The following is a 17,547-nucleotide window of genomic DNA, read 5'->3' on the forward strand; positions in this document are numbered from 1 at the left end:
TTAGCCATCTTGCCTTTTACTCTAACATCATGGTTTTCTGACTTCACTAGGAAATATTGACTCATTGAGTTATTATTAATACACAGTACATTGGAAAAAAATTCAAATCGTCACTAACATCACTGATTTAATCAGAGGCTGTTGGGTTGGTTTGACTTGGGTTTTTGGTGTTGGGAATTGAGGGCTTCCTGCACACTAAGCTAGCCTGCCACTGTGCTGCCCACACAGCCCTGCAGGGTTTCTCCTGTGGATACAGCCTACCTAGTTTTCTGATTTTCACTTGCAAACTTGAATTTCATCACAAATACTGTCAGTTGTTTTCTTTGAAGAAAAAAGCCTACTTTGTTCTTTTGGAGGAAATGTCTAGAATATACTCTCGTTGCTATTGTTGGTTTCAGTTGATTGTTGAACAAAATGAAGCTGTTTAAACAGAACAAATAATTTAGTACACACAAGTGCTGCTCTCGAGACAGGTTTCTGACACATTTAAGATGTGCACAAGTGCTTGACACACTTCCTAGTTAGTGACAAGACCAGGAGGAAGATAGTTCTAAGGGTCAAGACTTAATAAAATTCGTCCTGTTTGTAGCTTCAAATGTTTTTTCTCTCTGTGTGTCTCTCTCTGTCTTCCTCTCTATCTCTGTCTCTCTCTGTCTATCTCTGTATCTCCCCCCCACACACACACATTCTTTTTCCTTCCTCCTCTCCCTTGCCCCCACCCCCACCTTCTTTCAACAAAGTCTTGGAGAGCCCAGGCTTTCCTAGAAATCACAATCCTCCTGCTTCAGCTCCTGAATGTTGCATTTACAGGCATTCACCACAGTCTCTGGCAAGCATCTTAGTGCTAAGGATTAAATGTGAGGTCGTTGCACATGCTAGGCATGTGCTCTACCACTGGGCTTTATCTCCATCAAGAACAGTTTGTTTGGTTGGTTGGTTTTGGTTTTTTTGAATCAAGGTCTCACTATGTAGACCAGTCTGGCCCTGAACTCTCAGAGGCACCTGCCTCTGCCAAGAACATTCTTAAGCTGGACCTTGTGCCACCCTCCTGTAATCCTGTAATTTAAGAGGCACAGGCAGGAGGATCACTACAAGTTCAAGGCTAGCATAGTCTTGAAGCCAGCCAGGGCTATATAGGGAGACCCTGCCTCAAAAATCCCGAGGAAAAACAAAAATAAAGTTTCTGTTGCTCAGAGTGTGCAGCAGAGAGGAACACAAGATCTGTTCAGCACTCGGAGTGTCAGCATGTGTGGCTCTTACACATTCAGAACAGTAGCAGCAGTACAGGAGCAGTCACACCTGATTTTGAAGACTATTTGACCTGCAAAAAAAAAAATCACAGACCATCCTTTAAGGGTTGCTAACTTAGTCGATGATAGAAATATTATAAGGACATTTGAGATTATAAACATTTTCCAAGAGACAGTAATGCACTATGAGTTGGATCCATCTGTCACTCATACTAGCAGTTATGTTCAGAAGTTGGACAAGGGCTGGGCGTGGTAGTGGGCACCTTTAATCCTAGAACTGGGGAGGCAGAGGCACTTGGATCTCTTTGAGTTTAAGGTCAGCATGGTCTGTCTATATATAGTGAGTTCCAGCCAAGGCTACATGTATAGTAAGATTCTGTCTTTAAAAAAAAAAAAGGTTAGACAAAATACTACTACTACAAAAATACCCTGAACTACAGGTCACAAATTTTCCAAGAACGTCTGGAGCAATGTTTTATGAAGACCCTAGTCTTCCTAGTGGCTATTATTTCCTACTTTAAATACAGTGTTCAATGGGCAGCCATCATATAAGAGGAGGGCTATTGCAATGGGCAGGAAGAATACAGTAGGTATCTCCCCAGTGGCAATAAACAGATGTGTGGCTCCACCTGGGTCCTCCTGTGCTAGATGCTTGGTTTCTCTCAGCTTTCATATATAGATGCAGCAAGTTTAACTCCCAAGACCTGAGTTGCTGTCCGTGCAGCAGCTATTAAATATTAAAGATCCTCTTGGTTTGCTAAGGTGGACGGTAAAGGACCAGGTAGACTGATCACTCCAGCTCTTATTGGTTGAAGAATTGATTGTGGATCACATGTACATGGACTAGAAGTTGAAGCTTTTTTTAGACTTTGTGGTATTGTGGGGGAGGGACCAGAACATGGGACTTTCTGTATTAGTCGGGGAAGTTCCTTCAGTTTGCTGTATGCAGCCAGACACAGTGGTACACACCTGTAGTCTCTGAGTCCCAGAGACTAAGGCAGGAGAATAATGATTTCTACACCAGCCTGGGTCATACAGTGAGAATCTGTCTCAAAAGACACAGACAAAGCCGGGCACGTGGTTGTGCTTTCAACCCCAGCACTTGGGGCGGAGATGGGGGTGGGGGGTGTAGAAGAATTCAAGGTTATCCTTGGCTATGTAGTGACTTCAAGGCCAGCTTGGATTACACGAAACCTTGTCTCAAAAATAAACAGAGACAAGAAAGAAGTTTATATAAGCTGGCAGGGTAAAGTGCTTGCTGCATACGTATGAGGACTTAAGTTGGGATCACCCAACACCCGGGTGATAGCTGAGTGTAATGATAAAATCTTATAATCCCAGGGCTGGGGGAGTGAAGACTGGAAGATCCTGAGACTTTCTGGTTAGCTACTCTCGCTGAATCCGTGAACTGTCTCAAACAGGAAGTACACAGTGATTGAAGAAGATACTCAAGGTTGACCTCTGGCCTCCATTTATACGTGCACACAGATGTGTACTCCCCCCTGAACACCCCAAGTACATACATGCACATAACCCGTATGTACACACACTATTTTTTTTTTATTAAAAGTATACATTCATTACACATTATCACACTAGGTTCAGGTCTCGTTGCATCCTGGCTTGTTCTGATGTCATGAACTCATTTTTTTTTTTTTTTTTAGATTTGTTTATTTATTTATTTATTTATTTATTTATTTATTTATTTATTTATTATGGATACAGTGTTCTGCCTGCATGCCAGAAGAGGGAATCAGATCTCATTACAGATGGTTGTGAACCGCCATGTGGTTGCTGGGAATTGAACTCAGGACCTCTGGAAGAACAGCTAGTGCTCTTAACCACTGAGCCATCTCTCCAGCCCATGAACTCTTTCTGTTCCAAGGGTCTATGAACTAGTGTGTTGTTTTCTCGTTTGGTGTGTTTAGTGTGTCGCTTTGTGTTTTGACCATGTCCATGGAATCCCGTGTGTGCAGGGAGAGTGATAGCTCCATTAGAAACAAATATTTCGTATGATATTTAAAGAGCGCACGTGGCAGGAAGGCTGAGGTGTCTTGGGACACACATCTCCTTTACCACTCCTTCCTGTTTACAAGGCACCTACAAAACTTCCTCAAAAGAATCGTCATACGAAACCACGCTGTGACTGCGCCTCCGAGTGTGTGTTAAGATGACTAGGGAACCCGGGTCCACTCTGAGCCTTAGCGGATCACATTCCCTAGGTAATGACCCCACTGTCATTTGGACAGCCAGTAGCTAAGACTTGTGTTTTAAATTTTCAGAAGGACCTCCTAATGTGAAGTCTGATTTTCTTTTTCTCTGGTAATCTAAATACAGGCTCAACCTTGAGAAAGTGTGGATATTTGACTATGGTTCCTCACTGATTGCCTTAAAATTTTATTTAATAAATAACAATTTGTTCTGTAGTGGGGTTTTTTGTTTGTTTGTTTGTTTGTTTGTTTGTTTGAGGTCTCTGGGCACCTTTGGGCCACACTTAAATCTGAATAGACTAGAGCTGTCAAGGTGGCTCAGTCCTTTACCAACTGCTCAGCCCGAGGACCTGACTTTGATCTAAACCTATATAGTGAGAAGAGAGAACCTCAAGTTGTCCTCTGACCTCCACCACCCTCATGCCATGGCATGTGCATGCACACACGAACACACACACACACACACACACACACACACACACACACACACTAAATGAATGTAAGTAAAAAACAAAATCTCACTTGATGGGCTAGCATGGTGGCACACAGTTTTCTTCATTCCCAGCACTCAGGAAACAGAAGCAAATAAGAAATCTGTGAGTTCAAAGCCAGCCTGGTCTACATAGTGAATTCCAAGCCACCAGCTAGGGCTACAAAGTGAGACCCTGTCTTAATCAACCAACCAACCAAATAAATAAATTTCAATAGACTAAATGTTTTTGAGCTCTTATTTCTCTGTGGCTTGGGTCACTTTTATAAATACACAGGCAATCTTTATTTTTATTTAGGATGCCTTTATGAAGAGTATTCCAAGTGTGTCTATTATGCAGCTAACTTGTACTCAGATGGCTACTTTTATCTTTCTGTTACTTAGACTATAGATACATCATATTGTTTTCTGTTTTTGCACTGTGCCCTCATTTCCTCCTAAAAAGAGCAAACAACTCTATTGTTAGTCTATACTAAGTTAGAATTCAGAGTTTTATTTTATTTTATTTTAAGCATGGTTTTCCCTAGGAGATGAGCCTTTCTGTTTCAGACAGGGACAGGTGCCTAAGCAGACAGGTGCCTAAGCAGACAGGTGCCTAAGCAAACAGGTGCCTAAGCAGACAGGGACCTAAGCAGACAGGTGCCTAAGCAGACAGGGACCTAAGCAGACAGGTGCCTAAGCAGACAGGGACCTAAGCAGACAGGTGCCTAAGCAGACAGGGACCTAAGCAGACAGGTGCCTAAGCAGACAGGTGCCTAAGCAGACAGGGACCTAAGCAGACAGGTGCCTAAGCAGACAGGGACCTAAGCAGACAGGTGCCTAAGCAGACAGGGACCTAAGCAGACAGGTGCCTAAGCAGACAGGGACCTAAGCAGACAGGGACCTAAGCAGACAGGTGCCTAAGCAGACAGGTGCCTAAGCAGACAGGGACCTAAGCAGACAGGTGCCTAAGCAGACAGGGACCTAAGCAGACAGGTGCCTAAGCAGACAGGGACCTAAGCAGACAGGGGCCTAAGCAGACAGGGACCTAAGCAGACAGGGACCTAAGCAGACAGGTGCCTAAGCAGACAGGGGCCTAAGCAGACAGGGACCTAAGCAGACAGGTGCCTAAGCAGACAGACAGGTGCCTAAGCAGACAGGGGCCTAAGCAGACAGGGACCTAAGCAGACAGGTGCCTAAGCAGACAGGGGCCTAAGCAGACAGAGACCTAAGCAGACAGGTGCCTAAGCAGACAGGGACCTAAGCAGACAGGTGCCTAAGCAGACAGGTGTCTAAGCAGACAGGTGCATAAACAGACAGGTGCATAAGCAGACAGGTGCATAAGCAGACAGGTGCATAAACAGACAGCAATGACATGGTGCTCGTGGGGAACAGAGGGTATTTCACCAACTTGCCTTCACTCTGGCTAGCACAGGGGCTTCCTGCCTCTGCCATCACAGTACCAGGATTACGGGCGTGCACCACCACACTGGTTTGGTGGAATACCTTTGAAAAGATGTATGTGGAGCTGGGCATGGTGGCAGACTTCTATATTCCATGCTCTTGATAATCCCAGCACTTAGGAAGCTGAGGCAGGATTATGAGTTTGAAGCCGGCATAGGCTACATACATGATTGAGATCCAATCACAAACATAGGAAAGCAAGTGTATATGCACGCCCACACAAATAGTGCACCTTTCATAGTTACTAATTATGATTTGTTCACAAAGCATTCAGAGAAACTAAATATTATTTTATTAGAACTCATGAGTGGGGCACGTCTGTTATCTCAGAATTTGGTTTAAGATCAACCTGGACTGAAAAGCGAGACACTGTCTTAACCCCTACCCCATTTCCCCTCAAAAACAGAAGACAAGCTGAACTCGCTCTTTTCTATGTAATGCTGGAGATTGAACGTAGGCCTTATGCTAGCCAGCTTTCTGTCAACCTGATACAAACCTAGATGCATCTGAGAAGTGGGAACCACAATTGTGAAAATGCCTCCTTAAGACTGGTCTATAGGCAAACCTGTAGGCATTTTCTTAGTCAGTGATTGATATGGGAGGGCACGGCCCATTGTGGGTGGAGCCACCTCTAAGCAAGTGGTCCTGGGTATGTAAGAAAGCAGGCTGAGCAAGCCAGTAAACAATGTTCCTGTGTCCTCAGCTTCAGCCCTGCCTCCATGGTCCATCAGTGATGGATTATGACCTGAGAGTTGGAAGCTGAAATAAACTTCTCCGAGTTGCTTTTGATAATGGTGATTCATCACAGCAATGGAGAAATAACTAAGACAAGCCTTATGAACTCTACTTCTGTCCACAGTAGGCAAGAGCTCCACTACTGAGTCCTCTGCAGTCTCTGAAAGGTTGCCTGATTTAGGGCTAGGGAGAGAGCTCAACAGTTAAGAACACTGGCTGCTCTTGCAGAGGGACCCAGGGTTGGTTCCTAGCACCCACATAGCAGCTCACAGTCATTTGTAACTCTCATTCCAGGATATCTGTCACCCTCTTCTGGTTTCCATGGGCACCAGGCACACATAACATACATGCAAATACTCATAAAATAAAAATAAACAAATCTTTGAAGATTGTCTAATTCATTCTAAAAGCTGTTCAAGTTCTTTAAAAAGATTGATTGATTGATTGAGTGTGTGTGTGTGTGTGTATGTGAGAGAGAGGCAGACAGACAGACACACACACACACACACACACACACACACACACACACACACAGAGAACAGACACACAGACACAGGATCTCACTATGCTGGCCTGGAACATAGTATTCCAGGCTGGCTGCCACCTCTGAATTCTTCCTTTCTCAGTCTTCTGAATGCTGGGCTTACAAGCGTGCACCTGTGTGCCTGACCCACATTTCTTTTGATTTGAATATTAAAAGGTGCTTTTTGAATGACTAAGTCATCAGCTATGAAGTCCATTTTGAAGAGTGACTGTCAATTATGCAGCAAGCCAATATCTAAATGCTTAATTGCTTTTAATTATAGAAATGAAACTGTTTTGATGTCATTTTTATTAAGCCCTCTGTGTGGCTGAAAGCAATTCTGTGAACTAAACTAATTTATTCTAGCACGCATGCTGCCAAATGAGAAATTGAGATTACCCCACAGTTATCGTTTAGAAAATGGACTCTTCCTGTGCATTGTTTTTCTATTCTATAAGTGTTGATTAGTTAGGAAGACAGAGATGGTTATTAAAATGACTGTTCTTTCATTAAGCATGAGACAGGTATGCTGAAATAGATAATGTAGTCATTTTCTTTGTGACATTTTACAGGTCTGTTCTTGAGATTAATTCACAGTTTTGAAGATAATAAATGCCAAATCATTTCTAGAGTGTTTTATCTTATACATTTTAATTATTTAGGTTGTGTGTGTGTGTGTGTGTGTGTGTGTGTGTGTGTGTGTGTGTGTGTGTACCCTGCAGTTGGAGCTCAGGAGTGATCATAGATAATAGGCAAATAAAAGAATGTATGACTGGGTTATAATAAGACTTTTCTTGAATCTACTGTTTGTTTGTTTGTTTGTTTGGTTGGTTGGTTGGTTTTTGAGCTGAGGATCGAACCAGGGCCTTGTGCTTGCTAGGCAAGCGCTCTACCACTGAGCTAAATCCGTAACCCAAGACTTTTCTTAATGAAACTGATTGGGCAAGACTTAGCCTATGCAGTTCACGGACTCCTAATTTTTATAATAGGAAATAGCACCAGTATGAAGTACCCATTCAAGGAAATGCATGGGATAAAAGAAGAAGTTGAACAATGTGTGAGGTCCAAGTCCTGACTTTGGACCTTCTATAGGACACAGAATCCTTTCTTGGAAAGGGGAGTGATGGGACTAGAAAGAGGTGGACCCAGGTTCAATCACAACTGTCCGTCACTCCAGTTCCAGGGGTTCCAGTGCCCTCCTCTGACCTCCTCATCACCAGGCATACATGTGGTGCACAGACCCATGCTCAGGTAAAATGCCCATAGAGTAAAATGAAAAATAATTTTAAAAAAGAATTGAAGAAAAGAGGAATGAGCCGGGCAGTGGTGGCACACACCTTTAACTTCAGCATTCAAGAGGCAGAGACAGAGACAGGTGGATCTCTGTGAGTTCAAGGCCAGCCTGGTCTACAGAGTGAGTTCCAGGACAGCCAAGACTGCACAAAGAAAACTTGTCTGGAAAAATTAAAAAAAAAAAAAAAGAAAAAGAAAAGAAAGAAAAAGAGGAACGAAAGAGGCTTTTACTGGGGTGTGAGGAATCAGTAGAATATATATGTGGAATTCCTCGTTGTAAAGTTTATCTTTGGGACAATCTGGGAAATGTCCTGATGCTTTTTGAACCGCCTGGCAAAGTATCAGTAATTATTGGAAATCATTACGTGAGGGTTGCCGCACTGGCCTTGTTACATTTCATGTTTGAAATATTTCATAGTAAGTTAAAATTGAATATTTGGCCACATAGAACGTGAGGAAGAACTAAGCAAAAAAACAGTCCCGTGCGGCTGGAGGATTTTTTTTTCCCTGATGTTCATTGTAAAGTTTATTTTTCTCTTCTTCAACCGAGATTCCTTTTTCCAGAGAAAATCGGAGTTCCCATTTCCACCGCAGTCTTGCAGACAGCAGCTCCAGTTACACGTGCACACGGTGCCGCTTAGCTTTCTGTTCGGTCGCAGAAGTCAAACGACTTTGCTCAGCTGCTGATTCTTGGTAATTGCACAAAAAAGGCTCTAGATCTTTGTACTGAGCTTGCTAGCCAGTGTGACAGATCCTTTGTTTTAAAATTATGAACAGGGGAAAACAAATAGAGGGAATGATGGACAGCAAGAATGTATGTTTTTTAAATGACCAGAGGGAAACCGAAGTCCCATAATTAGCTCGGCTGCAAAGCGGCGGGTCGGAACAAATAGCCGATCACAGAGACAGATGGGAGGAATGTGGTCGTACATCACATGGCATGCAACCTCCGTTTTTTTTTTCTGTCTAGAGATTCTGAGCTGACTATCAGAATGACTCATTCCTTTGCTTAGAGGATGAGGTAATGCTATTGTGAAGGGTGATGTCATCTCTACCTGAACTGCATGCATATAGATCACTGCTCAGGCTCTCCAGGAAAAGCACCATCTGCTTTCATATCCACAGCCTGAAAGGCTTTGCAAAGATTGGTGCAAAGGTCACTGGCCTCTCAAGTATGACTCATAGGCAGCCAATCAGCGAAGAGCAGCTATTGAAAACTAAACTTCTAAAATCATCATCCAGAAGTGTGACAGAATGATTCAATTCAGAATCACAATCATTCTATTTTATGTTTTGTGTTTACTGAGTTACCACCATTGAGGGTTTAACTGCCCAGTGTGGTCAGTCATCTCAAACCTTCTTGGTTGTTTAAAACCTTTGTTTTAATTGAAGATTAATTTTCTGTTACTTTGGGGATGCAGAGGTCCTCCTTGAATTTCAGTCCACATCAGTTTGCTCTCTGCAGTTAGGAGCCTGTGCATTCCCAGCAAAGTAGCTGCTCCTTTAGGGGAAGAGGAAACATGTCAAAGGAAATGCTCCCTGCTTGCGGCAGACCCACTGATTCTTCTTTGGTGACAGTGCCCCACCCCACCCCCTTTGAATTTACTGTAATTCAAATCTGCCATTCTATTGTGTAGAATGTCAAATTCCTAACATATGCTGGAAGACAACAGTAAGTACTTGAATTTTTTATTGGTTTCTTAAAATGGCATACATATCATCTACATATTGTTATTGCGTAGTATCTATATCACAACACAAATTTGTTTTAATGACAACTTTAAGTCAGACATTCTACAAATACAAAATTAATTGTTTTAAATATAATATGCTGTTATCAAGAAACAAAGGAAGGAGGCTGGAGAGATGGCTCAGTGGTTAAGAGTACTAAGTGCTCTTCCAGAGGACCTGGGCTCAATTCTCAGCACCCAAATGATAGCTCACAAGCTGCCATAACTCACACAGGTAATGCAGAGATATATATGCAGGCAAGACACCAATACACATAAAATAACATTTAAAAGAAAGAAAAAGAGATATAAGGAAGCTAAGAATAAATGGTAATTTTAAACTCAGTAATATCAGGCGGCATACATTCCAATATCTTTGGAGAACTTATAAAAAAGATCAGATATTAGCTAGATATGATGGCACATGCCTGGTAATCGCAGGATTTGGGACTCATGTGGAAGGGTTGCTCTAAGTTTGAGGGCAGCCTGGGCTACAATATGAACACTCTCTCAAAACTACAATAGAAAGACCATGTAGATGTCCTTGTCAAAATTTCTGCCTGGAATTAACATTGATAATTCTTGTCTGATCTACACTTGACTCCCCTGGTTATAAAATGCTAATTTTTCCAAACTCCAATCTTCTCATTTTTCATTGGTACTTTTTTTTTTATTGGTCTAAACTCAGGAATTCTTTTTATTTTTATTTTCTTAATGGCACTTACTTTTGCCTTTTGTTGTAATAAGATGGTAATGGCTCATCTTGTACTTGACTCCACCTCAGCCCTAGACTCAGACGTTTCCTTTTTGGTAGAAAATGAAAATCTGGGCTTTAGGGTTGAGCACATTAACAGTCACTGGATACAAACTAAGTATAAACATTGCTCTGCCTGGTAAATATTTCTGTAATAAACAATTTTGAGAACATAATAGAGTCTCAGCTCTAGTTACCACAGGAAGGGAGGTAGAGGGCTGAGAATGACATAATTCAGTGGCAGAGCCCTCACTTAATATGCCCGTGACCCTGGGTTCCATCCTCATCCCAGAAAAATTTGATACAGAGTGAGCTGGAGAGATGGCTCAGTGGTTAAGAGCACTGGCTGCATCGGGCGGTGGTGGCGCACGTCTTTAATCCCAGCACTTGAGAGGCAGAGGCAGGCGGATCTCTGTGAGTTCAAGGCCAGCCTGGTCTACAGGGTGAGTTCCAGGCCAGCCAGGGCTACACTGTGAAATCCTGTCTCAGAAACGGAGAGAGAGAGAGAGAGAGAGAGAGAGAGAGAGAGAGAGAGAGAGAGAGAGACAGAGAGAGAGAGACAGAGAGAGAGACAGAGAAAGAACTCGAGAGCACTTGCTGCTCTTGCAAAAGGCCTGGGTTCAGGTCCCAGTGCCCACATGGCAACTCACAACCATCTGTAACCCAACTCCAAGAGGTCTCCAACATCCTCCTCTGACCTCCATGGGCACTGCATACACGTGGAACACACACACACACACACACACACACACACACACACACACATATACAGGCACATAAACACATCAAATGGATAAATCTCAAGGAAACAGAGATTTGGAAGTAAAGCAGAGGGGCTGGGGAGTAGAACACTAGTCCACTGCCTGGGTGCCCGAGACCTTTGGTTCAGTCCCTAGCTCCTAAAAAATAATAGTGCTGTACTGTGGGGTGGAAAATTTTCTGTCAGTAAGTGTATTCTGCCGGTATTTTCTTCGACTTTGAAACAGATAAGTGATCAGGTAGAAGGCCAGGTAGTTTCAGTGGGCAGTTGTAATAGAAAGTGTTCCGGGGAGAAGAAACACATTGCCAGTGAATTAATGAGTGGTAACAGGAATGGTAATTGTTTGGTTAAGTAACCATGCCAGATTTCTGCCCACACAGGGAAAAGGGAAAGACAAGTGACAGAAAGGTTGTTGGAGGTCACACAGACTTTGAATGTCCTACAGGACTTCAGGTCCTTAGGATCGGGAGTTTTTAGTAAGAAGATAATAAAGAGCCATGGAAGATTTTTCAGTGTTGTCATAACAAGCTTATTGGGCCCAGAGTGATTAATCTAAAAGATAGATCAGCTTAGACTGAAGGGTTCCAGTTCAGATCTGTAAAGAGGTTATTATAATAGCTCAGGTCACACCTACTAAGGATTTGAACTAGCATATGAAAGAAGTGAATTAGGACAGTGGTCTTCACATGTCTTCCAGACCCCCAAAGTTTAAGGCAGAGGTGCAGGAAGTGTAGAGAGTGAGTTGAGTGCCGACTTAGAACTACATAAAGAAAGACTGCTGCTTCAGAACCAAGGCATGCAGGGGAGTCCTGGGTTACAGCCTGAGGCTGGCATTGTTTGAGGGGTTCGTCTGCAGTCTTTAACGCTTTCATATTCTCTCTTCCCAGAGTTTTAAGCCTGATTGATCAAGACAGAAATGTGTCATTAATTGGAGTTGGTGACATTTTATTTTTAATGCCAACAGTAGGGCTATGCCATGAAGATCTGAACTAGAATTCCTAAGACATTCTTGGCCAGAGACCTTGGGTCATGACCAATTTCCTTTCTTTTGCCCGTGCTGCCCAGAGAACCCACCATTGAGATCTTCCTGTTACAACACCTCTCTGGCTACTTCCTCACTTCCTTCAGTTGACCAATCTTCATCTTCCGCCTGCTGTCCACGCCTCCACTGTTGTCCCCAGCCTGTTCTCTCCTCCTGTTGCCTCAGTTATGACCAGGTCATTTCTACCCAGAGACCTCTGCAAGCTTGCTTGCCAAATGTCAACATGATCTACTGTCTCATGTTGAGAGCTTTGCCTGGTGTTATTAACTTTCTCAGCAGGATCTGCCATGAGTTCTTTGTTGACAGTTCCTTGTCACTCAGCCCAAATTTTCCTCTGCCCCTTAATCTTTAATTCCACTTTCCTCTTAGTGATCTCCATCACTAACATATTATAAATCCTGTACTACGATGTTTGTCCCTAGACACCAGAACTCAAGCTCCATGTGGCGGGGATTTTTGTTTGTCTACTTGCCTTTCCTGAGCCATCTATCAAGAGTTTGTGTAGCTGGGCATGGTGGCATACACCTTTAATCCCAGCACTTTTGGGGGATGGAGCCAGGTGGACCTCAGAGTTTGAGGCCAGCCAGGTCTACAAAGAGAGTTCCAAGACAGCTAGGGCTATGAGGATAAACCCTGTCTCCAAAAACAAACAAAAGATAGATTTTGTTTAAAGAAGGAAGGATGACTGCCCAATAAAACACTTAGGAGGCCTAGTTATTAGCCGTCCTACTCACAGCAGCTTTGAGAAATGAAGAAAAGGGGCGCTGGTTGATTAGCACCTGTGTTTAACATCCCTCACCCTATGTTCCGTTGATCTGGCAGTAACTGGCTGGAATAACGAAGGCCTAGAAAATAGTGCGTGTCATCCACTTACTAGAAAACCATACTGCTCCTTAGTGTACTAATGGCTATAAGACTACAGTAACCTTTTCTGACTTCACTGCATCCCCAGGCTCTCTTTTGGCTACTTACTCATCAGTATGAAACTTTCTTGACCTATAGTGGAGTTTGAGAAAAAACTATACTAAACTGTCAGGCCAAGGGACTGTAGGCCCATGAAGTGATGGCGGTTCTTGTCAGCCACTTCTGGTTGATAGACTGTGTTGTTTTATGTGTTGCTCAAACCTGAGACCTTGGTTACTACTCTTCAAGGTACGAGGCTTTTAAAAGCCAGCTTTTGTTTCAGGTGTTTGGGAATAAGATGATAATTCCTTCGCTGGACGGGGACCTCTTCCAGTGGGACCGAGACCGAGAGAGCATGGAGACCGTTCCTTTCACTGTGGAGTCCCTTCTCGAATCGTCATATAAATTTGGAGATGACGTTGTTTTGGTTGGAGGAAAATCCCTTACTACGTATGGACTCAGTGCATATAGTGGGAAGGTGAGTGACAATGTATATGTGGGGGGTGATGGAAAAGAATGGAATAGAAGAAACAGGGTTTTTAGTCAGTCTCACTGTGTAGCTGGCTAGGCTAGAGCTTGCTGTGTAGACCAGGCTGGCCTTGAACTCGCCAGGATCTTGAGTTGGCAGATAAACTTGATTGTAATTTTCCCCTGGGGGTTGTTGTGGAATATTCCTTTACACTGTGAAGATATGCCACTGTGATTGGTTTAATAAAAAGCTAAATGGCCAATAGCTAGGTAGGATTTGGGGGGCAGAGAGGATGCTGGGAAGGAGAAGGCAGAGTCACCAGCCAGACACAGAGGAAGCAGCATGAGCTGTCAGAGATGAGGTAATGAGCCACATGGCAGCATATAAACTAATAGAAATGGGTTCATTTAAGTTATAAGAGCTAGTTAGAAACAAGCCTAAGCTATCGGCCAAGCTTTCATAATTAATAAGAAGTCTCCATGTGATTATTTGGGAGCTGGCTGACGGGACAGAAAAATCTGCCCACAGAAGATAGAATTTGTTTTAATAAGACATCAGAGGGCTGGAGAGATAGCCCAGCTGTTAAAGGCTCATAACAAAAAATACGGGAGTCAACTTCAGAGCCAGGAGAACAGGAGGGGAGGAGGATTAATAAATGTGATCTGCTATGCTAGGCACTTTTGTAGTGCATTTTTTAAAAATCTTCATAATATTCCTAAGGATTATGCATTTTATTCACATCTTTACAAGGGAAGAAACCTTCAAAATTTAATAATCATCATGATGATAAGAATATTTGCTGTTTGTTTATATGGTTTAGTCCTATAAAATTGCCCGAGGAGAAAGCCTATGCTCACTAAACAGATAAGGAATTGAGACTTTAGCAGATTCAGAAACTCCAAGGTCAGATTTGCCTTAGATCAGGCTGATAGCAAAGTCATTAATGACCTAGATTCTCTCTAACAAGAGCTCGGGGATAAATCCAGAATCAGCCTTCTTGAGATCGGGTCTGTAATGTAAATCCATTGTTAGGAGTAAGTCATTTAAACCATCATTTTTAAACCCATCTTAGCTCCTGGATATATAAACATTTTCTGTGTAGGTTTACACTCTGAAAAGGAAGGGTGGGAATGTGACTTCTTAGGTTCCCACAGTTTAGCAGTTCCTCACCCAGGTGCTGGGCCCGTCACACCCCTCTTGGGCCTGTTTTTGTCTTCCCCTTTCACCCGCATCTGGGGGCAGAGAATTCCATGCTATCCAGGCTGGCCATTGTTGCTTTTTCTAAAAGGCAAGGGCGTCAGTCTTCAGTCTCCTTTATGTTAGTATTCTCTGTAAAACAGCAAGATTGACCCAGTCACCTGGTTCTCTGGCTGGATGTACTGCTGCAAAAAGTCTGGGATTCCAATATGTCATCGACCTTCTGTGGGGATTTTAGTTTGGATCAAACTGAGGATCCTCCTTTTTGTCTTAAGCCAAAAGATGTTAGAAAAGGTTCAGATTTTTCAAAACTGTATCCATAATGCTAGATGGAAACTGTGGACTCATCTGGAATTTTAATAATGATGTTTTTGTGAAGATGTCGTTGGTTATTTATTTCTTCTTGTATATTCCATGGTGGGTGTTCTCCCAAATAGGTAGGGCTCAAATTATGTGAATCCTTAAAATCACTCACTGCCTAAAATAAATATTGTTGGAACTTTCATGGTTCTAAAAAAACACTCATTTTAGGATTTAGTAATCAAACTGATGCTCTTTACTTGGGAACTTCTTATGCATTTTTAAAATTTCATTTTACTTTTTAAAAATAATAAGTGTGGTGCTTGGCTTTAGTCCTAGCACTAGGGAGGCAGAAGCAGGCAGATCTCTGAGTTCCAGGACAGCCAGGGCTATTACACAGAGAAACACTGGAGAGAGAGAGAGAGAGAGAGAGAGAGAGAGAGAGAGAGAGAGAGAGAGAGAGAGAGAGAGAGATCATCGATCTTGTGCTGGGCATGGTGACACACACTTTAATCCCAACATTTATAAGGAGAGGCAGATAGATCTCTGTGAGTTCAAAATCAGCTTTGTCTACACGAGCAAGTTCCAGGCTGACCAAGGCTATATAGAGGCATGCATGCATGTATGCATGTTGCTTCCTTGACTCATTTTCTGTCTGTCTTTTCAGCTGAGGTATATCTGTTCTGCCCTGGGGTGTCGCAGATGGGATAACGATGACATGGAAGAAGAGGAAGACATCTTGCTTCTGCAGCGCACGCAGAAGACCGTGCGAGCTGTTGGGCCTCGCAGTGGCAGTGAGAAGTGGGTATCAGAATACTGGTGATGGCATTATTTAGAAGTTTCTTCAGTAGCTGAGCATGGTGGCACACACCTTTAATCCCAGCAGGGGCAGGTGGATCTCTGAGTCCCGGTGATGCAGGGAAACCCTGGGGGATATCTGGGCAGACTCCTTTGAAGTCAAGATTTTTCACAGACTTTCCTTTTTTTTTTTTTTTTTTGGTTTTTCGAGACAGGGTTTCTCTGTGTAGCTTTGCGGCTTTCCTGGAACTCACTTGGTAGCCCAGGCTGGCCTCGAACTCACAGAAATCCGCCTGCCTCTGCCTCCCGAGTGCTGGGATTAAAGGCGTGCGCCACCACCGCCCGACTACAGACTTTCCTTTAAAGAGTTTCTGTGAACTGTTTATTAATCTGAAAGCATAACGTACTTTTAAGAGAAACAAATGTCTTCCTGTGTTAATAATCCCAAAGGTTTGAGGAGAAAGACCACCAACCCAAATCATCATGGCCAAATTAATCAAAGCAAGCAGTTAATTAAATCAAGCTTTTTTATTCGTGTACATGGGCTGCCTCCCCCTAAGACAGGGTTTGAGAGGTCAGCGTTGGACCTAAAGAAGACAAGGATTTTATAGCTCAGGAGTAGGGAGTTTCCAATGGGGGACTTGGCGTGCAAAACAGGCGGGAGTTAGAGGAACAGAACATAAACATAACAAGTGAGTCATAACAACCTCCTGAAACAAAGACATGATTGCGGGGTGGTAGTAACAAGGTAGTCATAACAACAGATTGTCATAACAAGGTAGTCATAACAACTGTGAAGCAAAGGTAGGGTTGCAAGATGGCTATAACAACTTTGGAAGCAAAGCCATGATTGCCATTACCTGGAACAGGCAGTTCAGAACCATTTGTAGTTAAGGTTAAAGGTGGGGCACGACCCAATCCTTGAGAGACAGATTTAATCATAAACGGAATGAACCTAGTTTGTCTTTACTAGAAGGTAGCTTTTAAGCCTAAGATGGAGGCAGGCTGGTTCATCACCCGCTTATATTGACAGACACGAAATGGCTTCACGTTGTGTGCTTCAGGGTGTGGTAGCCAGGAGTCTTAGGTCAGTGACACTTGGCATAGTAAAATGACTGAGAGAAATTATTTGATGGCAGGAAACTCTCAAGACAAACTTAATGTGTACTCTTTGAGTGTCTAGTGGGTAGTTTCATAGTTTGTCTTGTTAGTCTATTTTATTTGTCTTTTCATTTCAAACCCAGCTCTTTGCACATGCAGTGTTCCATCCCTGAGCTGCAGTCCCAGCTCCCAGTTTTAGAAGAATCATTTACTCTGTTTTCTTTAAAAGTACTAGCCGTTCATTTGATCTAAAACTTCTTGTTTCTTCAAATAATGTGATTTATCTAATTTCTCCACTTAAATATATGATTCAAATGCTAGATATGCTGATCTTCTGTCATGCCCAGGCTTTTTCAGCCTGCAACACTAAGCTCTGAGTTGTCTATGTAGTTTGGAAAAAAAATCATTTTAGATCCCATCTTGATCTTTTGAAACCAAACCAGACTTGCAGATTTTGTCATCTGATGAAATAGATTTCAGGTGTCTCTCCTGTTTTTTTCCAAACCCGATAAAGAATGTATTTCTCCTTTCTACTTTTTCTGGCCTGTG

The 17,547-nt window shown here is 42.8% G+C and overlaps 1 protein-coding gene across 1 annotated transcript in view; it reads left to right on the top strand.

The window, feature by feature from the left end:
• Eif2ak3 (eukaryotic translation initiation factor 2 alpha kinase 3) overlaps window positions 1–17,547 on the top strand; it is a 72,544-nt gene that overhangs the window by 22,805 nt on the left and 32,192 nt on the right. The window contains exons 3-4 of the mRNA XM_042273441.2: window positions 13,417–13,611; window positions 15,767–15,900. Coding sequence (XP_042129375.2) covers window positions 13,417–13,611; window positions 15,767–15,900 — 329 coding nt within the window. The remainder of the gene's footprint in view (window positions 1–13,416; window positions 13,612–15,766; window positions 15,901–17,547) is intronic.

The sequence above is a fragment of the Peromyscus maniculatus genome, chromosome 3, assembly GCF_049852395.1.
Source record: "Peromyscus maniculatus bairdii isolate BWxNUB_F1_BW_parent chromosome 3, HU_Pman_BW_mat_3.1, whole genome shotgun sequence".
NCBI lineage: Eukaryota > Metazoa > Chordata > Mammalia > Rodentia > Cricetidae > Peromyscus > Peromyscus maniculatus.